At 34.3% G+C, this 26958-nt stretch overlaps 1 protein-coding gene across 1 annotated transcript in view; it reads left to right on the top strand.

Moving 5' to 3' along the window:
* Rps6ka6 (ribosomal protein S6 kinase A6) overlaps positions 1 to 26958 on the top strand; it is a 168624-nt gene that overhangs the window by 126223 nt on the left and 15443 nt on the right. Inside the window, exons 17-20 of the mRNA XM_010612862.2 lie at positions 4388 to 4546; positions 16360 to 16521; positions 21355 to 21431; positions 23259 to 23376. Of these exons, the coding sequence (XP_010611164.2) occupies positions 4388 to 4546; positions 16360 to 16521; positions 21355 to 21431; positions 23259 to 23376 (516 nt within the window). The remainder of the gene's footprint in view (positions 1 to 4387; positions 4547 to 16359; positions 16522 to 21354; positions 21432 to 23258; positions 23377 to 26958) is intronic.

The following is a 26958-nucleotide window of genomic DNA, read 5'->3' as shown; positions in this document are numbered from 1 at the left end:
TTTTTTTTTTTTTTTTTGCCACAGGGGATCGAACTCAGGACCTTGTGCTTGTGAGGCAGGCAGCAGAACCACTGAGCCAAATCCCTGGCCCTCTTTATTTAACTCTTGTTTGTACTCTACTTCATCACAGTTATTAAAGACCGAATAAGACACATTGAATAGTTGAAGTTTACCTGCTTGTGGACCCTGCTGGAGTTTCTTGAGCTTCTAATTTCTGGAGCTGACTGACTAATATATTGTCCTAGGATAATCTGACCTTTTCTATACTCTGGGTTTAAATTAGTGTATTTACAAAGTACCTCTTCAAGTAAGAATGGAAAAGCAACTGGATTTTCATCAGAGCCTTGACTGATAGACTTGAGCTCATTATAGTTTGCAGATTTGGGCATCCCTTCACACACACACACACGCACACACACACACACCTGCTCAAATGTCAAGGATGTATAACTTTCATTTGGCTTTCCCATTCATCTATTATAGTACCACTCAGGCCCCTTCTTAGGGTACAAACAATGCAGTAGTTGACTGATTATCAGTGGGTAAAGCTCTAAAAGCTTCAGCATCAGCCAGCTTTAGTGATTTTATAATCGTTTTTTCTTTCTACTCCTGTGCGGCTAGAAAGCAGGATGAACTGACTGTCTCGCCAGGTCAATTTAATTGGGTATGGGAATCATTAGCAAATTTTTTAGAATCCTCAGAAAATCTGCCCAATTTTCCTTTGCTTTGCTGAATATCCATAACTGAAAAAGGTACGTGCACCCATATGGTACACTTGGCCCCTGTTGATTCTCAAAGGGGCAGAGCATTGATGGGTTTAGATATTGAGTTCCCTGAATCTGGAGCCTTGTGGTAGGCAAATCCAGATCTGGTGTGGGGCTGGCACAGGAGATGGCTTGTGTCTCCTAGGGTTAATGACTGAGCAGATTGTTGAGGAGTTGTAGCACATGGGGAAGAGGTGCTGACAAGAGGGAGTCCCCAGCTTCATCAACTCCTGAGGGAGGATCAGTTCTAGGTCAAAGATCAGGCCTGTGGTAAAGAGCCCTAAAGGCTTGAAAATAAGACACCCCTGACCATTTTCTCTGTTTCTTATAATGAATATGTAATTGAAATTTTGCATTTTATTTTGGGCTGATAAAGTGTGGCCATATCATTTTTCCCCAAGTGAGCACATGGGCCACTTTTTATTAGACAGGAATATAAGATGAATTTTGGGGTCCTTAGCATGGAACTGTTCCAAGTGAATGAGGAATCATCTGAACAGTCCAAAGGAATAGATGAGACATTTCCCATGATGGGTCTGTTGATGGGAGGAAGAAAAATTACATTGTGAGGTCCTAACAGGCTTATCCTTGGTTCATTCCCCAACCAATTAGTGAGGAAATTACGGGGCATCTATTCATAGTTCCTGAGCCTTTCAGCCCCGGGGGATGTCCTGATGGGGCTGAAGTTGTGGGATTTGGTCATAGAAGCTTTATGGAGCCTTCTCCGTCCATTTCCACATGTGAATCTTACAGGGTATACTCTAGGTCACTGATGGCAAACTTAGAGCTTTCAATGATACAAACAGCACTCTGTGACATGCATACTATAGATTTGTCACCACAGATCTAGTTCTATAACCCTGTCCAATTCTCATATTGGGCATCTCTTAGTTGAGCTGGCATCCTTGGGGGCCAGAAGTATGAGGCCTTGTCTTGGTAATCGTTCCACTTTTTTTTGTTGTTGTTGTTGTATTGGGGATCAAATTCAGGATCTTGCACTTGCAAGGCAGGCTCATTGCTACTGAGCTGAATCCTTGGCCAGATCCACTTTATTTCGAACCATTGAATACCCTCCTCTGACCACAACTCATCTTCTGGGCAGAGTCCAGAACCTTACCGGCCAGATGCCTCTTAGCCAATTATAAAACCACATAACATTCTGTCTTGGAAGGAGTAATGATAGTTTTATTCAGTAGGACCTCAAAACTCCAAAAATTTTCTTACAAATGTGGCTCTTGGACTGAAAATAAAAAAGGTCCCTTTAGCAGATGATATCCCACTAGCTGTCAGTAGATGGCACCTAAAGCAAGGAATAAGATGGCTCTAGGAAAAACCTCACCTTGTCCAGCAAACGTGATTTATATTACCACAGCCAGCTGTCCACATGGGGCTTGGGTTTTAAAACTTGTGCTCATGTATAAGAACTTCATATCTTCTTAGTATCTTCCTCCATCTCCAGCGCTTGTGTATTTTGTTAGATCATGACACCAAAAAGATACCCATCAAGTGACAAAAGAAAAATTTAATGCAACAACCACAAGTTATACATCCTTTTAGATAGGGTTATAAACTTGAGGCCACATTTACCAAAACAAAAGCAAAACCAAGTAGAATGGAGAGCACAAACTAGCATTGCAGAAAGAATCCCAGGAGGAGATAGCCGTAGGTCAGCATCAGGACCCAAGAGAAAATGGACGGCTTGTGCTAGCTGTGCCAGCATGAATACTGCAACTTTTAAAATGACCACAAGCTTTTCTTTCCATTCTCCATGCCAGGATTATTTTCTATTTTTTAATCCTGCCCACTTCAGTTGACCAGCATCAAAAAGGAAAAGTACTTGAATTCTCCAATAGATGAAAGATCACACACACACACACACACACACACACACACACACACACAGAGAGAGAGAGAGAGAGAGAGAGAGAGAGAGAGAGAGACTAGCGTTCCCTCAGGAGATAGAAGGAAAAACTAAACACAGAAAAACACTCAGGTACTCACTCAGAGTGAGCTTACAGGCTCACCTGGGCCTCACCAACATTTTGGGTGTTACTGAAGGGGCCACCTACGACCCCATGGTCCAGGGCATGCTGCCAACTGTACCCATGCAAAGAATAACATTAGGCAGACCAGGCCCACATTACCAAGTCCCTGAGGAAAAAAAAATTAAGAAAACAGCCTAGGTAATTCTGTGAAGGCCAAGGTGTCCTGAAGCCATTGCCCTGGTTACCTGGAGAGCCATGAAACTGGCCAGCTGCCTCCCTTCCCTCCGTTCAGGTCCATCTCTCTCCAAGCATGAGAAACCATGGTTACTTGAGAACTTCCATGAGACAAGGACAAACAGCAAAATACAAACCCAGCTGATTGGAAGGACCTATCATCCCCCCCCACCCCCGTCGAAAACCAAACCTTTTTGCTTCACATTCTGGTCATCTCCTACACCTATGTCCACAACAAGTACCCTTGGTCACTTATGAAAACAAGGGGAAGATCTTCCCAAGAGGGAAGTTACCTTATGTTTTGGCTGGGCTTCTTTTGGCTGCTGACATCTGCCAGTGTCTGCTGTGCTTACCAGATGATACCATGAGTTGGACCCAACAGTTACATTTCTAGGCTTTTGTCTACAATGAGCAAATAATTGTAACAATACATGCAATGGTGAAAGAAAACATCTACATTTATTGATGATCATGGGAAGAAGTGTTTAAAGCATATTTGTGCTGAGAAAAATGTGACCTGAGAGAAGAAAAGTGGTACTAGGATGACAGGGAAGTAAAAAGCACATAAACACTTCTGGATTTTTTTAAAGGAGGAGACCAGCACAGGTACCTCTCATTGGGTCTCTAGGAAAGACCAACAGAAATAATTTACAGAGTGCCGAGTCATGCTGAGTTAACAAGTGTGTGTGTTTCAGGTTTCACTTTGTTTAAATTACAGGCAACTATGGAAAGAGGATTGACTCTGGGATTTTGCTCAAACTCAAGTAGATGGAGAGGAATGGACTCCTCGCCCTGTACTAGTAGTGTGTGTGTGTGTGTGTGTGTGTGTGTGTACATATATTTATATATATATATGGATATATATTTATATAAATATATGTATTGGATATATATTTATATATATAAAATATAATCTTATTTGTTTATTCTTTTCCTTTTTTTGATACTGGGGATCAAACTCCGATCCTTGCGCATGTGAGGCAGGCAATGGAACCACTGAACCAAATCCCTGGCCCTTATTTATTATTTTTGATTCACAATTTAAATTCAACATGTCAGACTATGGACTGAGAACTAATATGTTAAGCATCAGAAAGCTTATTCTTAGTAAAGAAAAGTAACTTTTATGTAATAAAAACAAGATGTCGTTTGAAAGACACAGCTTTTTTTGTTTACATATTTAATAAACTATAACCAAATTCATAACTCAAAAAATTAAATATTTAACATAGGAAGTTCTTTAGCTGATTCAACCCTAATACAGTCTGTACTGTATTAACTATAAATAAATAATGTCCTTTTTAATGCTAGAAGGTCACTGTGAAGACAGAGTAAACACAATTTTAAAAGTTTGGAATTGTAATTACAATACAGGTAACACATTATTAATGTGTTCTTTTTTAGGTCTTTGATGATGGTAGATATGTTTACCTTGTTACGGATTTGATGAAAGGAGGAGAGCTACTGGACCGTATTCTCAAACAAAAATGTTTCTCAGAACAGGAAGCTAGTGATGTATTGTTTGTAATAACTCAAACAGTTGACTATCTGCATTGCCAAGGTGTAAGTTACATTCTTTGCTTCAACTATGGGAATAATGTCTTCATGAAATTATATGTAGGAGATGATACTATGTAAAGAGAATTTCTTTTTCCTTCACTTGTATATTTATATAGATAATATCCTAATGAAATTCATGACAAAGTGAAGGTTATAGATTAAGAAATTGGCTAATAATTGAATGTCTATTCTAACTGTTCATTGGCCTTGACTTAATAGCATATTCATATGAAAATGGCTTGAACTATACATACTTGTACCTAACTTTGCCTTTTAAATTATTAAAGCTAGTCAAACTTATAATTGAATCCTAAAGGAATTAGCAAAGAAAATATTATGAATATTTTTGAAATGATGCTATTCCTAGCATAGAAAATTCTAGGAATAAGAGGACTGCATATCTTGACATTTGTTAATTACTTCCACAAATATACTAAAAACGTTGGATTCTAAACATTTCAAATATTAATATGTCAAATTTTGTGATGGCTGCCTGGCATGGTAGCACATGCTTGTAATCCCAGCACTCAAAAGAGTGAGGCAAGAGGATTGCCTCAAGTTTGAGGCCAGCTTGGACTAGATAGTGAGTTCAAAGTCAGCCTGGAATACATAGAGAGAATTTTTCTCAAAAAAATAAAAAGAAAAGAAAATTGTGATGGAGTAGGCAGATTGTTATTTTCAGATTGTTATTTTATAATTTTATGTCTCATCAAAAAGAAGGCAAATGAATTTAGTTACGCAGTTGTCAACTTTTATTATATATAGCTATACAAGTCCTCAAAGTAGCAATGATTTACAAATTTAAGTTTTAATCAATCATAAAACTATATACAGTAGTTTCCTGAGGGCTGGTTGTAACTAAGTCAATACAGCTGAGATCTGGATATTTACCTGGTTATGCCATGCATAACAAGAGGCAGATGAATCTTCCATTAAACTAATTAATCCAAGGCTGGTCATAAATTGAAAGTCCACTGTATACAAGTACCTTTTAACCATTAAAAATTTAAAAATGACTACTCAAAATTGACTGAAAATTATACATAGGCCACTTACAAATAACAAAAAGCAAACTAATGATCAGTTTTATGTGTGTCTTCATAGAATATATTTTCTGTGCTGTGAAATAAATTACATTATACTAAAAGAAAAGAATAATTATATTATAATATCATTCCTCAACTGTCTTCATCAACACACTCTAAAGGTTGACCAGAATTTTGAGAACACTAAAATATCTTTCTATTGATTTATTATTTTATACACTTTCAGTTTTTTATAAATTAATTTCATTGTTACATTATAGGTATACAATTTAATGACATTCATTATTGGAAATTTATACCTTTACATAATCTTGGTTCTTATTTATTTTCCCATTACCCTGCCCTCCCATCAAACTACAATCCCTTCCTATTTACAAAGACTTTGTTTTAATTTCTTCATTTTCTCTTATTAATTACATTCCCTTCTTTCCTTTCTTCTACCCTTCCACTTGCCTTTCCCCTTTGCTGTTTTCTTCCAATTTCACATTATCTATCATACCTTTTGATCCTTATTTACAGTTTCAGTTTCTCACACCAGAGAAACTATTCAGTATATACATCTGTGTGTCCTATTTATTTTTCTTAAGAGTATCACCTCAATGTGCATCCATTCAGCTATAAATTAATCCAGGTTCCCATTCTTTATGGCTGATTCATACTCCCTTTTATGAAAAAAACACACACACACACACATACACACAAACTCACACACATTTTCTTTATCCCATCTCCAGTTGATGAGCAATTGGGCTGCTTCCAAGTTTTAGCTATGAGAAACTGTGCTGCTATAAACATGGGTGTACATATATTGCTGTGGTATAATTCTTTTAATTCTTTTGGGAAGATACCCAGTAGGAGAATAGCTGTGTCGAATGGAACTTCCAGACCTAGTTATTTGATGAGGTATCTCCATACTGATACTGATTTCCACAGGGATTGAACCATTCTCCACTCTAATCAGCAGTGGAGCAGAGTTAGTATTTTCACACAGCCCTACCAGAATTTGGTATTGGTTGATTTCATGATAGCAGCCATTCTTTCCAGAGTGAGGGGGAATCTTAGCATTGTTTTTATTTACATTTCTCAAATGAGCATTGATGTTGAACAATTTTTCATATGTTTATTTGCTATTTCTACTTCTTGAAATGTCTTCATTTCAGATGCCCTTTTTTGGACTGGATCTTTACATTTGGGAGGTCTGATTTTTTTAAGTTCTTTATATATTCTAGATAGTAGACCTTTGTCTGAGGAACAGCTGGTAAAAATTTTCTCCCACATTGTGGATGGTCTCTTCACACAGTAGTTGTTTCTCTTGCTATGCAGAAGCTTGTTAATAAGAAGAGATCCTTGTTTTGATTCTTTGTGCTAGTTCACATGCAACTGAGGTTTTGTTCATAAAATCATTTCCTACACCATTGTCTGCAAGAGTTCTACCTAACCTCTCTTCCAACCAGTTTAGTGTTTCTGTTTTAATATTTACATCTTTAATCCATTTCTATTTTACTTTAGTACATGGTGAGAGATATAGCTCTAGTTTTAATCTTTGGCAAGTTGAAAACCAGTTTTTCCAGCACCATTTATTAAAGAGGCCATCTTTCCTCCAGTAAGGGTGTTTGGCTCCTTTGTCAAAGATGAGTTGACTGAGTGTGTCTGGAATTTTCTCTGCATCTTCTAATCTGTTCCACTGGTCCTCAGGCCTGTTCTTTGCCAGTACCATGCTGTTTTTATCACAGTAGCTTTGTAGTTTAGCTTCAAGTTGTGGATAGTAATACCCCCTACCTTGCCTTTATTGCCTAGAATTGATTTTGCTATTCTAAATTTCTCCTTGTTGCAAATAAATTTTTGGATTATTTTTTCAAGGTCCATGAAGTACGCTCCTGGAGTTTCAATTGGGATTCCATTGAATCTATATAGCAGTTTTGGAAGTATGGCCATTTTCTCTATGTTGATTCTTCCTATCCAAGAACAAGGTGTGTCTTTCCATTTTCTGATTTCATCTTCGATCTCAGTTTTCAGAGTGTTACAGTTTTCTGAGTAGAGGTCTTTGATTTCTTTTGTTAGGTTGATTCTTAGGTATTTCAATTTTTTGGTTGCTGTTGTGAAAGGAATTCTTTACCTCATGTCTTTCTCAGTGAGTCTATTGTTCATGTACAGGAAAGCTATTGATTTTTGTGTGTTGACCTTAATTCCAGCTACTTTACTGAATTTGTTTATTAAATCTAGATAACTTTTGGTGCAATTCTTGGGTTCTTCTACATAGAGTATCTTGTCATCTGCAAATAATGACAATTTGACTACCTTTATTCCTTTTTTTTCTTTCTCTTGTCTAATTGCTGTGTCTGTTTACCAAACTTTATTGAACAGAAGTGGTGATAGTGGACTTCCTTGTCTTGTTCCTGATTTTAGTGTGTGAAGGATTTCAGTTTTTAACCATTTAGTGTAATGCTGGCTGTTAGTTTTCATAGATGGCTTTTATCAAAGTGAGGTAGAGACCATCATTTCCAATATTTTTGGGGTTTTTATCATGAATGCATGCTGGATTTTTGTCAAATGCTTTTTCTGCTTCTATTGAGATGATCGTAAGCTTTTTGTCCTTGGTTCTATTAATACAGTGTTTTACATTTATTGATTTGCATATGTTAAACCATCCCTGCATCCCTGGGATGAATCCCACTTGGTCAGAGTGTATGAGCTTCTTGATGATCTTCTGTGTTCTATTTGCCAGTACCTTATTAAGAATTTTTACATCTATGTTCATTAGTGAGATTGGTGCATAGTTCTCTTTTTTGGTTGGGGCTTTCTCTGTTTTGGGGATCAAGGTGTTTCTTGCCTGTAGCTATGAATTTGTGAGTATTGTTTCCCTTACAATTTCTTTAAGAGTTTAAATAGTAGTAGCAGAGTTCCTCTCTAAATATCTTATAGAATTCATCAGTGCAACCATCAGGGCCCGAGCTTTTCATGGTATAAGTTTTTAATTACATTTTCAATTTTGTTGATTGATATTGGGTTGTTTAGAATTTTGAGGTCTTCTTTGTTCAACTTTGGTAATTCATACATATCTAGGAATCTGTCGATTTCTTCTGTGTTTTCCATTTTATTGGAGTATAGGTTCTGAAAGTTTGATGATCCTCTGGTTTCTTTTGAGTCCATTGTAATTTCACACTTTTCATTCCTAATTGCATGGATTTGGGCCTTTTCTTCTTTTGAGAAGGTTGGCTAAGGGTTTACCTGTTTTGTTTATTCTTTCGAAGAACCAACTCTGCTTCATTGATTTTTGGTATCATTCTCTTAGTCTTGATTTCATTGATTTCTGCTCTGATTTTTATAATTTCCTCTCTTGTTTGAGCTTTAGGTTTGTCCTGCTCTTCTTTTCTGGCCGCTTCAGTATCAGCCTCATGTTGTCCATTTGAGCTCACTCTGTTTTCCTAATATGAGTATTCACTGCTATGAATTTCCCTCATAAGACTCCTTTCACTGTGTCCCTTATATTCTGATATGTTGTATTGTCATTGTCATTTAATTGTAGAAACTCTAATTTCTTCTTTAATTTCTTCTGTGACTCATTGGTTATTATTTTTGGTCTGGTTGATCTATTTGTGACAGTTGGGTATTGAGGTCCCTCACTACTACTGTATTGGTGCTTATTTGATTTGTCATGTCTGTTAGTGTTTTCTTTATATAATTGGGTGCACTAGTGTTTGGGGCATATATATTTATGATTGTCATCTCCTTTTCTTGGATTGTTCCCTTTATACAGATGTAGTGTACTTCTTTTTGTCTCTTAATCAGTGCTGGTTTGAAAACGACATGATTTGCAAAGAGAATAGCTACTTCTGCTTTTTTCTGGTTTCTGTTGCACAGAGTATTGTTTTCTGCCCTTTAACTTTTAGTCTATGAATTTCTTTTTAAATTACGTGTTTCTCTTATGTAGCATATTGTTGGAACTTGCTTCTTGACCTGTTCTGCCAGTCTATTTCTTTTGATTGGTGAATTGAGACCATTAACATTGATGTTTATAACTTACACATACTGACTTATCCTCGTCATGAGTTTTTCTCTTTGTTATATTCTCCCCCCTTTGCGTTTAATTTCTTGTTGTGACTGATGGATTTGTTCTGCTGGGCTTCCTGGGGTTGTGATCTTCCTTGTCTTTTCCTAGGATAATGTTTAAAACATTTCTGAGTGCTGGTTTCATATTCATGAAGTACCTAAGGTGCTCTTTGTCATGAAGGTATCTTGTTTTTTTTATCAATTTTGAAAGATAGTTTTGCAAGGTACATCAATCACTGGGTTGTAGGCTGTTTTCCTTTCGGGCTTGAAATATGTCACTCCAATCTCTTCTTGCCTTGAGGGTTTGTTTTGAGAAGTCTGCTGTGATTCTGATGGGCTTTCCTTTGTTGTTATTTGTTTCTTTTCTCTAACTGCTTATAGAATTTTGTTCTTTTTTAGGGTTTCTGAAATCTCAGCTATTATATGCCTATGTGTAGATTGTTTTTATTCACAGCTAGTTGGAGTCCTATATGCCTCACTTATCTGTACATCAAGTTCTTTTCCTCTGCTTGGGAAGTTTTCTGCCTTACGTTCTGTGAACAAATTTTTTATGTCATCTGCACCCTCTCCTGTACATGACTCTGATCAGTCCTATGTTATTCTTCTTTGCATTGTCTAGCAGCTGCTGGATTGATCTCATGTGGTCCCCTACTACTTTTAAAAAATTTTTCTTTTCCAGGTCACTAATTGCAATCCTATTTTCTATATCTGAAATTCTGTCCTCACATTGACTCATTCTGCTGAGTAAACTTTCAGTGGAGTTTTTAATCTCCTAGAAATCTATTTGCATCTGTTTTATGGATTCCATTTATTTCCCATGTTGGGATTTCATCATTTTCCTCAGTTCCTCTATTTTTTTTAAATCTGTGTCTGCTCTACCTTAATTAATCATGTCTTTTACTATGGGCACAATCTCTCTTTTTACCTGAGAAATTATTTCTGATTTCATTTTGTCCATATCCTCTTTTGTTGCCAGTTCAGGGAGTCCAGGTAGTTGAATATCATATTATTCCATTTCATTGCCCTTTGTGGTTGCCTTACGTGATCTGGAAGCCTGATTTTGAGACTTATTTCCATGTCTTCTCATGTAAAGAGATGCAGCCTGCTGTGCCTTTGTTGAGGCAACTTTTTGCTCACCCAGTTGTCTTCAATTCTCAGCAAGCCATGGAGGCCTTTTCTCATCTGCTCCCCAGCATACCAATTCCTGGGTTCAGAGTGGTGTCCTTCTGGATCCCTGAGCTGCCCCATTTTCTGGGAGGGCTTCTGGCTGGGGCCTGTGCATACTTGGGATGGTATCTACATTTTCCTTTTGTTAGGGCCTCTATGTAGCTGTTGTCTAGGAGGTCCTGTGGCTGGGGGCTGTGTACCCTAGTGTGGTATCTGAGCAAGCTTCTGGGCTAGGATATCTGCACATTTATAGATGGTATCAGGCAAACCCCTGGCTCTTGCTTTTGCACCTGTGAAGCCCTTTTCCAGGTGTATCCTTGGATTTGGCCTGTGTTCCCAAGCCACTGGGGTCAGAGCAGGGCCCTGTCTGGGATCTGCCTGGGGCTGCACCGCTCTGGTCAACACTGCTGCTCTTCAGGATCTGCAAGCCCTTACAGATGGTATGAGGCAAGCCACTTTAAGTTTTTAACATCAAATATATTATTAACAGACACATAATGAGAACTTTTATGTGCCAAGAATAGTAGAGTATTATAGATTTAAATGAGTTATACTTGTTCCCTGTCTTTAAAGAGTTTTCAATGTTGTAAACTGCTGATTAAATATAGATTAACTGAATTAGATAGTATTAGCAAAAGTCATCACATAAAGAATTTCAGAGTTTTCAATTTGTATATTTTGTTTGGTTCTTCATTGTTTCTACTTTTTTGCTAAGACTCCCCTTTTTTTGCTGAGACTGTCATATACTGAAAAACGTGTTCTTTTACTTCATTGATAATACTTATAATAGGTAATTTAAAATCCTTGTCACTTTTAGTAAGGTTTATTTTATTCATCATTAATTGATTTTTTTTCTTGAGACTGTGTTCTGTTTTCTTAGTTCTTATATGTATGTCAATAATAAATTATGGAGATATTAGGGGTTTTATCATTGTTGTATAGAAAAGTTATTGATACCTTTGTGTTGATATGGTATTCTGCCACTTTGCTGAATTGTCTGTCAGATTCAAGAGTCTTATGATTTTTTACGGTCTTCTAGGTAAGACATTCTACCTTCTGGAAATAAAGATATTGTGGCTTCTTTCTTTCCTATTCATATCCTTTTTCTTTCTTTCTCTTGCCTAATTGCTGTGGCTAAAATTTCAAGTACTGTATTGAATAAGACTGCTCAGAGGGGATACTCTTCTCTTTTTCTTGATTTTATAAGTAATGCTTACGTAGTTGGTTTTCATCTTTTAGTATGATGTTGGACATGGGTTTGGTGTACATAGCCTTTATTATCGTGAGGTGTGATTTTTTTTAAAGATGTTGGATTTTTTGTCTTTTTCCACATCTATCAAGATGATCATTTTTTTATCCTTGATCCTATTTATATATTTTATTGTGTTCATTGATTTGTTTATGTTGAGCCATCTTTGCATCTCTGGAATGAAACCAACTCAGTCAATGCCTTGAACTCTGTGTATATGAAATTCATTGAAGATCTGTGTTCATCATCAGATTTGGGATTTTTTTTAATTAAGTCTGACCAGTTTTGGGATCACAGCAATACTGGCTTCCTGTAATGAATTTGGAAACATTCCTTTTCATTTCATGGAAAAGTTTTGGGAGCATTGGTGTTACTTCTTTAAAGGTCTGATATAATTAAGCAGTAAGGTCATTCAGTCCTGGGGTTTTCTTTGTTAGGAGACTTACTACTTCTTCCAATGCATTGCTTTGTATTATACGTTTAGGGTTTTTATACTCTGTTAAACTTTGATTGATTGTGTGTCTCTAGAAATGTATCCATTTCTCTTAGATTTTCTGATTTATTGGAATATGTTTTCAAAATAGCTCCTAATGATGCACTAGGTTTCAATTGTACACAATGTAATAACCTCCATTTACCCCTTTTATAATACCCCCATTTGTCTTTCTTTGGTTAGTTTTGTCAAAGGTTTATCCTAGTTTTTCTTTTCAGAGAATCGACTGTTTCATAGCCTTTTTGTATTATTATTTTAGTATATTTCACTAATTTAAGCTCATCTTTAATATTTCTTTTCTTCTATAGGTTTTGTGTTTGATTTCTCCTTGTGTCTGAAAGACATTGAGATGTATTATTATTTTACTTACTTGAGGTCTCTGGTTTTTTAATGTAGGCACTTTTAGCTATAAACTTTCCTCTCAGAACTACTTTTACTATATCCTACACATTCTGGTGTACTGTGTTTGCATTTTCCTTTCATTCTTAACCTCCATGTTTTCATATAATTGCTGTGATTTTTCTTGTTGATTTCTAATTTTTTTCTATTGTGATCTGATGGTACTGTATGAGATCATTTCAATTATTTAATATTTAAGATTTCTCCTGTACATGAATGTCCATATATTTCTAAATATTTAGATAATTTTCTGTTTTTTTAACTAAATAGATTCTCTATCTGATATTTAATAGCCCTCTTAGTTCCAGAAACTCATTAAGTTTGTTCATTTACTCACATCCCAGATATCTTGTGTGTTTTGTTCATAATTTTTTCTTTATTCTTTTCTGAATGTGATATTTTTCCTACCTATCTTCAAGCCTGGAAGTTCTATCTTCAGTTTGATCTTGGCTATTGGTACAGCTTTCCACTTAAAGTTTTTTTTATTATTGATCTTTTCTTTCTCAAAATGTCTTTTTCTTTTTTCATAATCTCTATATCTTTATTAAAATGTGCTTTGATATCCTTTATATCTTCTTTATAGCTCTGTTTTTTATTTCCTTTTATATTAGTATGTGTTTCTAGTACATAATGACTACAATTACTATGGAGAAATGGTATGTATACACTTTAATTCTTTCTTTTCATTTCTTTTCTTTTCTTTTCATATTCTACCCCTCCACTCCTGCTGCTACTTCTAACTCTTGACTCCCTTTCTATTTTAAAAAGTTCTGTTTTTATCATTTTCCCCTTCAATTCTTTCTTTTTATTCCTACCTTCTGAGTTCATTGATCATTTTGTAATCATTCTTTTGAATTCTTTGGTATTTTGTCCATTTGATTATCATTGGGATCAGTTATTATAGAAGTAATAACTTTTAGAGAAGTAATATTACCTTTTTTCATATTTCTTCAGTTTCTACATTATGATTTGCACATCTGTTGGGATGGAATTTTCTTAACCTTTTATGAGAATGTATTCTTAGGGGCAAGGTTGCTCTTGTCCATGTATCCTGGGTAGCAATCTGTTGTGTAATATTGAGTTTTGGTCTAGGAGGACTTAACTATTTTCATTGTGGCCCCTTTGTCTATGATTAGTGTGAATTGACACAGCATATACTGTGTCACAGCCTGAGTGACCTACTTCCCCCACAAATGTTGAAAAGGTAGCTTCCTTCTATTAAGTAAGACAGGTGTACTTCAAATAGCAGTATATATAGGTTGTACCCTCTCTGGATTTTTCTCTAATTTTGTCAGCAGAGTGTTGTCTCAAAAATAAATGGTGCAAACTTCTGGAATGTTTTGTAGGTGTATTTTGACAAAAGCATTGTTTCCTTCTGCTGTTGTTATGGGGGTAAATGTCCAAAATCAAGACTTCAACCTCTCCCTTAAAATTGTGCCTTCTTGGGACCAGTTGTTGGCAGGGCGATTTTATAACCCTTGTTTAGGTTAAAGTGACTGCTGAGATTCAAGTCAGACTAACTTGTGGCTTAAGTCAGGTGCAATTTCTCTCACCTGAGTTAGTAATTTAGCTCAGCAGTACAGCACCCACCCAGACTTGATCTCCAGCACCGCATACAGGGAAGACAAAAAATAACATTGGCAGTTTCCATATGTAAACAAACCCAGTCTAACATTAGAGTAAAAAACAAATAAAATCTCAAGTGCATCATCCATATCCATAAGAAGAGATCCAGCAAAGATAGTACTCAATACACTAATAAGTTAAAGAAACAAAGAAGAAAAGAAACAAGTAAGAACAAAATAAAAAGAATTGCAAGAATGATTAAAAAAGAGGGAGAAAAGGAGAAAAAGAGACAGAAAATGGAATAATGGAAAAGAGGGAATGAAATAAAATCCAATTAAAGGAAAAGGGGAAATAAAAATATGGAGTAAATGTAAGTAAAACAGTAAAAACTTCAAGTAAAATGAAAAAAATATAAAAATAAGAAAAAGTATAAATGATTGAAAATAGGATAGGTGAGAAAAAAATAGACAAGAACAAGAAATAGAAATTAAATAAGAAACCAGTCAGGAACTCATACTGCCTAAACAATTTGATTTGGAGAGATAGTCTACCATGTGAGGGGTGGATAATGAGAAGCAGCTGCAATCTGTTTGCTTTCTTTCTGTTTGCAGGAAGCTGGTTAGGGCTGTTTACCAGCTATGACACACTTTCTTGCTTGGCAAGCTGAGATAATGTCTGCTTCCAGGATGTAGTTCCTCAGAAGGGCTTTTGTGTGTGTACATAGTGTTGTGGCAGTGGACTGAGTGGCAGTCAGGATCCCTTGCCTCCAGCACAGCCCCAGTGATATCTGGAGTACACAAGACATGTACATTTGTTGTACCTTCTGTCTGAGTGCACAGCAGTGTGGACAATGACTGAGTGTCTGGTAGGAGCCCTTTTCTCTAATCTAGGCCTGGCAGCCTCTGGACCATACAAGGCAAGCATTTGGCCTCTCCTGAGCCGTTGGTCTGCTTGGCCCATGGAGAAGCCTATGTTTAGACTGCAGCTCTTCCTCTTCAGTGCCTCGATCTTGGTGACTTGTGTGCTGTCCAGATGATTCTAGACTGTACACCTGGGGGTGTGATAATCGCCAAACTCTGGTATGGCCCTGGATCCCTGAACAAGACTTAGAGCATATTAGGAGTAAGTAAGCCATTAATTTTTGTGATGGAGAAATGGCTATAAGGACAAAGCATTCCATATTTATTCCTCTCAAATGCATATTGTTCTTAAACATGATGCTTTCACTTCTGGTTACTGAGATCATGGCCACTTGCACTTTGTACTTCTCTTGCCATTGTAACCCATGCTTTTATGTTACTCAAAATTCCAGGAAGGCTCCCATTACATACTCCCTGAAGCCAAGTCTGTCTGTTGTGGCCTTATCCTGCCCACTCAATGCAGCAAGGCATCCACTGGGAGAGTGCTATAATTGTGATTGCTTTGAGCCCTCAATTATCTAGAGGGGATTAGTTTCTAATAATAGGAACCCTGTCAAGATGGCTTTTGGTTATGGCCCTCTCAGCACATACAGAGTTTAATGTCAGGTAGAGTCACTTTCAGACCAAATCTCTGAGCCTGGGTAGAAACTTGTATGAACTGTAACGTTGCCCCATGGACAGGGCCACCTGTCAGCTTGTAATACTGGAAATTGCTTTCGTTGAAGACTTGCCTTCATGTTTTTATTAATACATGTTTGCAATGCATAATGCTCACATTCTGTGTGGGGAGTTGGGACATGTAAATAACACATGTTAATTCTGTTTTATAATTGGGATTTTCTTTCCCAGAAAATACAAAACGATATTTATCTCACAAATATTTAGTTAGCTACCAAAATTTAATATATTATTCTTTTGTGTTTAAGGTTGTTCATCGTGATCTTAAGCCTAGTAACATTTTATACATGGATGAATCAGCTAATGCAGACTCAATTAGGATCTGTGATTTTGGGTTTGCAAAACAACTGCGAGGAGAAAATGGACTTCTCTTAACCCCATGCTACACTGCAAACTTTGTGGCACCTGAGGTATGCTTTAAAATTTTTAGGGTTTACCTTTCATTCTTTCCCTTTAGTTAAATGTTTATAAAGTCATGTATATGTTATGGAAGGCAAGTGAAAGTTGAATAATTTTGTTGTTTCCCAACTGTAATGCTCTTTAAATTACTGAATTCTAATAATGCCCAATATAAGTATTCAGTCTATTCATTGGCATCTAAAACCAACAAAAATTTAATTAGCAAACTCTCATTGTATTGTCTTATATACTTAAGTCTGAATTATACCATTTCACAACTAGTAGAAAGGGTAAGGATGGCCACAAATTCACCACATTACATATTTTAAATGAGAAAAATGAGGCTCCAGACATTTACATTACTGACTAATGATTCAGCATCCACTTACTAAAAAAGTCAGTTCATTCTGTAGATAATTTTTGTCAGTTAGCATTATGCACATCGTATGGAGGCAGCTCATCCCTGATTGGCTAGACTCTGTAACTCTCAAGAGAAAATAGCCTCAGTGGGTTTTTTTGAAATAAAAAGTGGGGTGTTTTTACAGGTAAAAATATTGATGTACAGTTTTTAGAGTATCTTCCAAAAGTCTTATTTGTTTGGAAATTGATTAGATTGCTACACTTACCATCAAGAGATAGTAACTCATCAAAAGGCAAATTCAGTAATCCATGTGCTGCTAGGAGGTAGGGTCTGGTTGGAGTGGTAGGTTACTGAGAGTGTGACGTGGAAGGGTGTATTCCTGTCCTCACTTCCTTTCTCTCTGTGCTTCCTGCCCCTCATGGGTTGAGCAGCTTTGCTCCACCATGCTCTTCCACTATGATGTTTCTGTCCTGGAGCCAGCTGTGCAATAAACCATGAGCCAAAATATACCACTCCTCCTTCATGTTGAGAGTGTTAAGTATTGTGTTTCATCAACAGTATAAATAATACATGGGGGGAAATTAGGACAAGTAATGTTAGAGAGGCTCAGATACAAATTTCACGTTTGGAAAGTTCCAACCATCTGATCATGGTCACACTAGCATTCCCATAACAGTGTAAGTAAGACTGATGAAAAATGAATTTGGGATGGCATTGTACATATAAATTTCTTTAAAGTTTTGTTCGTAAATCAAGAATTGTTCTTATATGTTATGGACAGTGATAATCACTATACATTATTAAATGTTCAATACTAATCAAAATGCCTAAAACTTCAAGTTTAAAAAATTAAATTTGCCAAATCAGAGGAAAAGCAGAGTGAAATAATTTGAAGATGAATTCTGTCATATACGATATTAACTATTAGCCTTTTCATAGTAGCATTGCATTTTATTCTATTTTTCAGGCAACTATTAGAAAAGTAATTTTTCTGGTATTGAAAATGGAAATATAGAAAGATATCTTTCTGATAATGAAAAATTTTTTTAAAAATTTTCTCAGTCTTGCTTTAAGATATTAGTATTCAAGTACAGGAATAGCACCTGCTTTATAGGCTTTTTATGATAAGAGATTTCCCTTATAGAAATTATGCATGTATTCAGAGAATGTCAGTAAATCTATATTTTAGTGAGATGTACAGAATAATGAATGTATAAGTTTTACCACTTTATGTGAGACAGGATCCATGTTTTTCAAAATAAAAATTTGGACACTGATCCAACAAGGGATCATTGCATTACCTCCTGGTGCATGAAATAAGGGCTTGGACATAAAATATATAGCCTTTCTGGAACATTTCAGTAGTTTTATAAGACAGGAGGATAGAATATTTGAGGTTAGGGGTCTTCTATGGGCTATATGGTCTTCATAAATCTTATGAGATTTATGCAATAGATGGAAGAGTTGATTATAGAGTAATAATTTTAATGGCTGAGGTCTTAATACTGACTTAATTTTGCTAATCTGGATCTCTTGGCATCATGGAAACTTTTCACTAAACAGACACTAGGGGAAAAATGTCCCAAATGAACATATCTAAAATGGACATTTAAAATGAAAAATTATGTATATGCAAGTCTCTGTTTAGATCAATAATTAGGTAAACATTTTAAGATTAGTAGTTAGGAAAACATTTTAAATGAGTGCAAATATACAGCAGACTGTAGCCCAATGATGCTTTTTATCCTAACAAACTTCCATTGTAGTAAGAGACATTTAACAATGTAGTAGTGAAGATTTTGAGGTGGGTATATGAAGAACATGTCTGTGTAATTACTTCCTTAACTACATTTGGTTATTACTTATATTTTTGAAGTGCTTTGAAAACTTTTTTCAGTGCTAAAGCATCTGCTAGCAATGAAAAAATATTTGTAATTTGTTATGAATAAACATATTGTTTTTAGTAATGTTTGCTTCTAAAATTTTAGATCTCATCCAAAGTTAAAAGAGAAGTATATAAAATGTAATCTCTTTTAAACTATAATCAGAAAATCATCAGACAGTTGAATAAATAATAGAATTTGTGGGGCTATACATTCATTATTTCATCACAGTGCATAAAGCTTACTAGTTTGCCGAGATAAATACTGATTATTACAATGTTAGTTTAACAGTAAGAGGATATTCATTCACTTTTTAAAGATATGTATCATTTCAAATACCTTTTTAAGATTTATTTCATAGATTTTCCTCTCCTATGTACATATGTCACAAGAGTTATACATGTCCAAATTATCATATCCTTTTATGAAGCTAAATCTATTCTATTATTCAACTACTATTTAATGCCTCCTGAGCTCTATGAATATTCCTGAATTAACAGAGCTTATATTAAAGCTGAAGAATGTGGTATTCACAGCTCTTGATAAAATAGTATTGAAATTATTCTCTTTGGCCCTGAGCTGTCATAAATTTTACTCCAAATATGAATTAATTTAAAATGCAGAGCAAAGGTAATAAGAATTTCTATGTATGTTTCTTTTGGCAGATTTGGGAAGCCAAATGAAAGAGAGGGTTATGGCACTGACTTCTCCAATTATGACTTTTTTCTCTGTATTTAACTTGATACAAGTAAAAACATTGTGAAACACAGTCTTTGTACTATACATTTTTCATTCATTGCAATTCCTTGCCTTATTTCTTTTAAGAATACATATTCTCACTGTCGTAGGGCATTGAGAATATCTATAGAACAAACATGAACTGCCATGTCTTCCTCCATGCAAAATGTGTTTAAGGGTATTGTAAATCTAAATCTAGTTTTTCACAGTTGGCCCTAATTAAGCAATATGACACCTCCAGTGTAACTCTTCTTCCCATAACCCGGAAGGCTATGGAAGTATGGAGGGGTTACTATATTTTCTTTTTTGAAACAGGGACTGGGCTGCCCAGACTGGCTTCCAACTTCTGGGCTCAACTGATTCTCTTGTATTAGCTTCTTGTGTAACCGGGACAGCAGGTATGCACCATTGTGACCTGCAAGGCTGTGGTGATAGGAAACACCAATAAGTGACTTTCTGATTAAACATCACCTGTCCTTAGTGGCCCTTAAGAATGGTTATGCAATGAACCGTCAGGGAAGCTTTCAAAAAGCTTTTAAGGGAAGATTAAACTATGAGGTAATGAGAAAGATAAAAGAGATATAATAATAAAAACAGTAGAGGTTTAGTTAATTACTAGAGCATGCCAATTTAAATTTATTATGATGTGAATAGTGTATCTCAAATTGCTATTTATTAGGGCCTTTAGAGCACTGGTATTATTTAAGGCAGCTATATATGCTTTTTAACTTCTGTAGCTTCTCAGTTTTGCTCATAGTTCTTGTAAATATGTTTTGAGAAAGAGAAACATATCTTTAATGTTAAGTTAGTTATATACTCATTATTAATGTCTGACAATTGTCAAGATCAAATATTAATATTTTAGTCTTTTATCAATAAAAAGTCCATGCTAATGTTTATATAGTCCCCAATGTAAATGCATTAATGACATATCTACTTTGTTCTTATGCCTAGAGGTTTTAGCGGTGAGCTTGTTTATATAAATGAAAAAGGCGGCTTCACTTCTTTCTCTAACAAGCTGTATTAATTTCATACAAAAATATCACCTGAATACATAGTAAAAATATTATTTGATTCTTATTAATACTGGTCCCAAGAACAAAACCAGTGATGTAAATCATGGCATGAAAAAATAATGAAACTATTTAGAATTTACCAAATGTGGATTTGTAGTCCAGAAATATACTACCGTTTTCTACATCAGTCTTGTATGCAAACTTGTCTTAATTTTGTAAAAACATATTATTATCCTACCATCTCTTGTATAGTAAGGAGCCACTTATCATAGATATTAAAGTTTTAGCCTCTAGGTTCAGAACGCCTGCTTTACTACTCAGGAGTTTTGTGATGTTGGGCAAGGTAAGTAACATTCATCTCAGTTTCCTCATCTTGAAAATTGGAATGATAAATGTGTCTTCCTTATACAGTCAGTGTTAACATTAAGAGCTTTAGTACTGCTTATAGTAGATTAAACTCTTTGTACATTATTAGTCAAAAGTTTAGATATCTGTATTACTGGTTTCCTAAGATTAGTGAAAGCTCATTGAGGTCAAGGATTATGTCTTTATAAGTTTGTTTGGGGAGATAGCCTATGGTATTTAATCAGCTTATATTAATACCCTTTTATTCAATGCTTGCTGATTACAGAAAATGTTTCCTTTAACAGATGAATGTAACTGTACTGTATACCTACAACTACCAATAAACTCAATGAAGAAAAAAAAACATTAAATGTATTAAATTATTTAAGTTTTTATATATTGTCCATTTATGAGATTATTTTAAGCAAAAACAACTTTGTTGGATAAGAAAATTTAATTCATACCAAATAATACCACATAATGAGTGTTTTATTTCCTTAGGTTCTTATGCAACAGGGGTATGATGCTGCTTGTGACATCTGGAGTTTAGGAGTCCTTTTTTATACAATGTTGGCTGGGTAAGAAACTGATATACCTATATTGTTCCTTTAATTTCATCTTTATCTTCAACTAGAAAGAAGATAGTTGAAAATAAACTTATGAAAAATCTTACTAATATTTCAAAATATATTTTTCTTACAAATTTAAAAACAAAGTAAGGCACATAATGAGGCATTGTTAAGATAGAGTAGTGGTAAACTGTTTTCACCTTGAATAAGAATAAAATGTACATTTGCAATTGACAATAAGTTAATATAATTCACATTAAAATAAAATTTACATTTTAATTTTGATCATTTGCATTGTATACATTACCATATAGTCCTTTAATCATAAAATAATTGTATATTTAAACAGGAACTTGCCCACTGAACCTGTTGATGTTATTTTTTTAAAAAAGAGCTTGAGTTCTGGCTCTCCTGACAATAGAAATTTTTACTAAGAATTTATTTCAAAACACATTTAAATGCTATACTAAGCAATATGAAACTGCAGAAACACACAGTTGCCGTCCCTTAAAAGAATGAAGATATGCTCAAAACAAATATAATAACAATTGGACTGTTTATAAATCATAAAAATGCTTTTTTACTCTTAATGAGTAACACTTTTAGCTAAATTTACAAATTTATGGCTATAGCGATTATTCTTACAAAGAAAAAAAAAGTCCAGGTTAACATGCAAATATAATGCATTTAGTTATGACTTTATTTTAAGAAATCAAATTTAATTTTAACTGATATATAAAATTATAAAATGTAAATTATTAATTCATCATAAGTGTATATATATCACTGTATTTTGTGTGCCTTTTTAGATACTACGAAGTTATGCAGAATACTTAATTGTAATCTACAACACAAGTAAAATTTACATGTAAATGCAATGAAACTTCTTGATTTTAAACCATAGTATAGTATTTCTAGCTTGCCACTTTCAAATATTTACATTATGCCTAAAAGAGAAGTTGTTGTATATATTTGTGTGCGTTTAGTATTTTCTCAATTTAATGTTATATGAAATAATTAAGAGTCTACGGCCATACCAACCTGAATGCGCCTGATCTCGTCTGAAATAATTAAGATAATGATTCATTCTCTTCCTCAGACTTTTAACCATAAATCAGTCTTCAAATTTCCATATTTGAATATCAGCTTCATTTCTTTCATAAAAATGATTACTTTTTCTCATTCTGTAATTATTTTATATAATTTTAATAACTATGAAATCTTTGTTGTTTTGATATCAATGTTTAACCAACTTGTTTTATTGTTTTTTTGTTTTGGGGTGTTTTTTTTGTACCAGGGATAGAACTCGGGCCCTTGCTCTGGCGAGGCAGGCGGCAGAGCCACTGAGCCAAATCCCTGGCCCCCAACTCATTTTATAATATTAATTACAAATATTATTTACCTACTTGTACTTGTAATATTGTTAAAATAAAATATCAATTAATAAATTGAGCCAATTCAATGAATATGTAATAAATATATAAAATGAACATTTTCTTCATAATAGATACATTTATTTGGTAACATGCCTGGGAGAAGAGAAAATTGTTTGCTTTATTGTAATCTGGTTTTAAGACTGTAGATTTACATGAAAAGATGTCCTTATTTTACATTGCATAACTGATCAAAGACAAAGGGATTTATGTGGGCAAATTTCTCCATTTTTTAAAATTAGTTTGTTAGGATTAAGTTCATTGTTTGAAATGTAAAATCTGATGCTAACAGTTAAGAGAAATATATAATGTTATTAATTTGCTCCAGTAAATGTTTTATATAATTTTATAATAATCAGTCAGTGATATTATCCTCATATGTGATAACATATTTTATTTATAGCTACACTCCATTTGCTAATGGACCTAATGATACTCCTGAAGAAATACTGCTTCGTATAGGCAATGGAAAGTTCTCTTTGAGTGGTGGAAACTGGGACAGCATTTCAGATGGCGCAAAGGTATAAGTTATATATGTTTTATTCTGTTGCATTCATGTTCAGTTGCTAAATGTTTGTTATGTTCTCTTTTGTATTTGCAGAGTATGGTGTTGTGTCGGCATTTGTTTTAATTAGCTCAGTTCATTTCTATAGATTGAACTAGGTATAGACTGACTTTTGTCTGCTGTACTTCTGGCCTACCATTCTTTCTTATCAATTTAAAGGTGTTCAAGGTATATAAAAATACAGTGGTACCTCGTTCATGAACTTAATTCTTTCCGTGATTCTGGTTCCAAACCAAATTGGATGAGAACTAAATCAAATTTCCCCATAAGATCAACCTTGACACTAGCTATTGAATTTGATTTGGCTCCTCCATAAGATGAACCTTAACCCTGAACATTGAATTTGATTCATTTCTCATCCAATTCAGTTTGTGTCCAGAATCATGGAAAGAATTAAGTTCATGAACTGAGGTAACCAAAACTGTCCAGGGTTACTGGAATTAACTCTAATAGATATTTTTGAAAAGCTAAAGGAATAGATTTTAAATGTTCTCACACAAAGAAATACTAAATATTTTAAATTACAGATATGCTGAGTACCATAATTTCATCATTATTCAGTGTTTCTTTTTTATTGAATTTATTGGTATTTTAAAAATATACAGTATAGTTACATTAGTCTTGTACCTTTACATGACAGATCTTCTACAATGTTTCTATGTACCAAAACACCACATTGAGGGCCATAGGTATGTACATTATGTGTCCATTGAAAAAGGAAAGATGGGAATGGAATTAATTTAAGAAAATGAAAAAATAGAAACTGAGTCTTTGTAGATAGGGCGGTGGGAGGGGTTGGAGGGAGGGCAGAGGAATGGGGAAAACATAATTAAGATGGATTATGTAAAGTTGCAAATTTACAACAATGAATGTCATTATATTGTGTACATTAAATGTACCAATGCAATCAATTTTAAAAAAAGAAATAAAAATCTGATTTGAATAAAAAATTTTAAATAGTGAAAATAGTGCATAAAATGTTGAAGTACACTGGGATTTTTATGGCATTACACCGGGATTTGATTGGTGAAAACATTAGTTTTCCAAATTATATATGTTTTGTGTTTGAGCATATTTGTGCTAAAAATAAACATATTGAAATTTAGTTTTATTCTGACCTCAGTCTGATAGTCCGAAGAAATTCACACAGGAAAGGATATTTGATGTACTATTGTTTATATGTAGATGTTTCCCAAGAGCTTCATGAATTCACAGGCAGAAATTTGAGAACATGTTTGGATTATGGGGCCTTATAGCTTGTTTACTGTTAGGAGGTGTGTTCCATTCAGAAGAAGCAGATCAGTGGGAGTTTGGTATGAAGGGTTTATCTCCCTCCTTGGCTCCTCTCTTTCTCTTTCTACTTAACTGCCACTATTGATATAGGAAATATGATATAATGGACTTCCAGATAATATAATGGAAATATTATAACTCCCAACTTTCTAAATGTCCAAAATGCTAAGTTTATATTCTCTGAAATCAAACAATGAATTCAAAGAACAATGGAGGTTAAGAATAGGAAGAATTTATAGAGGGAGAAATAGCTTCTAAGTGAGATGGAAGGGGTCGTAGAAAGTGGGTAGCCTACCAAACTTACTTCTCAAGGGTGTCTCAAGGGTCAAGCCAATAAGAACATTTATAATTGATATACTAAATAGGCATCAATCGCATTAGCTGGGGACCAAAATCTCCCTAGCCCATTCCTTCCCAGAAAATCCTTGTTTATTCCATGTGGGCTTGTTATGTTATTTGCTTCTTCACTTGATCCCCATTTATTCAATATTACCTATGTGACTAGTTATTGTAATATTGGCTGACCATAGTTTTGTCCCACCTCATACCCTCCCTTGTGATTCCTATTTGCTCAATATTTCCGAAGCCACTGTACTTTTAATCATATTAGTTGACTATAATCTTACTAGTTGACCATAATGCATTTTATATCTGAAATGGGAAAAAGGATTTTTAAGGTATTCATCATAAACAAATGATAAAAGTTAATGGGATAGATATGCTAATTAACTTTGATTTGATTATTACATAATGCAATTATTTTTCATATATTGATGTTTTATAGTGCAACCTTGATAAACTAATTTACTTTTTTCAGTTTTTAAATTTTTTATTGGTACATGTTTGTAGTACATAATGATCACATTTCTTATGAAGAATTGATGCATGTACATTACACATCTGAATTCTAGTAGCTTTTTTATATGTTGCATCAGTTTTTCAACATAGATGATGTATCACTAATGATAAAGATTGACTTAATTTTTTTTCTCCTAATATGGACATCTTTTATTTTTCTGTTTGAATACTTAAAAATTGTAGTATATTGTTGTAGAGTTACAAAGCATGGATATTGTTGTTTTCCTGATTTTAAGGAAAGCATTCATTTTTTCACCATTAAGGGTAATGTTAATTGTAGATTCTACATAGATACTTTTAATTAAATCAGGAATGTTTCCTTTCAGTTACTGGTTCATGAAAATATTTGTAGAGATGAAAGTTGGCTTTTGTCAAAGGCTTTTTTGTGTTCATTGAGACAATTACAGGGTTTTCATTTTGATCACTTTGATAAACATATGAATTATATTGATTTTCAAATGTTAAGCCAAGCTTGTTTTCTCAGGATAAACTTAATCATGATAGACTATACTTTACAGGTAACTGAATTTTTATTTATCAAGTTTATTGGTTCATTTTAGGTATATAATATTATGACATTCATCATTGGGAATTTGTACTTTTACATGTTATATCTTGGTTCTTATTTTTGTCCCATTCCCCTGCCCTCCCTTCAACTCCTCCACCCCTCCCTATATACAAAAACTTTGTTTCCATTTTTTCCTTTTTTCATATTTATTCCTTTCCTTTCTTGTAGCTGAATCTTATTTGCTAAATTTTTCTTTGTAATTTTCACATCTACGTTCCTGAGAGGTATTGATTTGTTCTTTGCTTGCTAATATTATCTGTCCGGTTATGATATCGGGGTGATGGATAGCTCAAATAAATTGCAAAATATTTTCTATTCTTTCATTTTCTGAAAGCGTTATCTACAGTTGGAGTTACTTAAGTATTTCTTAGAATTCACCATCAAAGTCATCTGTGTCTGGAATTTTATTTGTTGTAAGTTGATTTTATTTTGTTTTGTTTTTATTTTTTATGTTTCGGGGATCTAACTCAGGATATTGCACTTGTGAGGCAGGCTGAAGAACCACTGAGCTAATTCCTGGGCACTACCTGTTAATATCTGTAGACTTTATAATGATGTCTACTTTCGTACTTAATGTATAAGCGTGGATTAGTTTATAGCTCTACATTTTTAATGTTTTTGCTTTCATGTATTTTGAAACTCCATATTTGTATGAATAGATGTTTATAAATTTGTCTTCTTTATTAATTGTCCCCCTTACCAATATGAAATAATTTTCTTTACCCTGATAATACTTGCATTTATTTTAAAAATATATTTTTGTTTGGGCAAGGGATTTAGTTCAGTAGTTCTGCTGCCTACCTCAGAAGTGCAAGGCCC

The sequence above is a fragment of the Fukomys damarensis genome, unplaced genomic scaffold (assembly GCF_012274545.1).
Source record: "Fukomys damarensis isolate Sample0158 unplaced genomic scaffold, DMR_v1.0_HiC HiC_scaffold_39, whole genome shotgun sequence".
NCBI lineage: Eukaryota > Metazoa > Chordata > Mammalia > Rodentia > Bathyergidae > Fukomys > Fukomys damarensis.
Note: the sequence above shows the minus strand (reverse complement) of the source record. Positions and strands in the feature narration are given on the sequence as shown.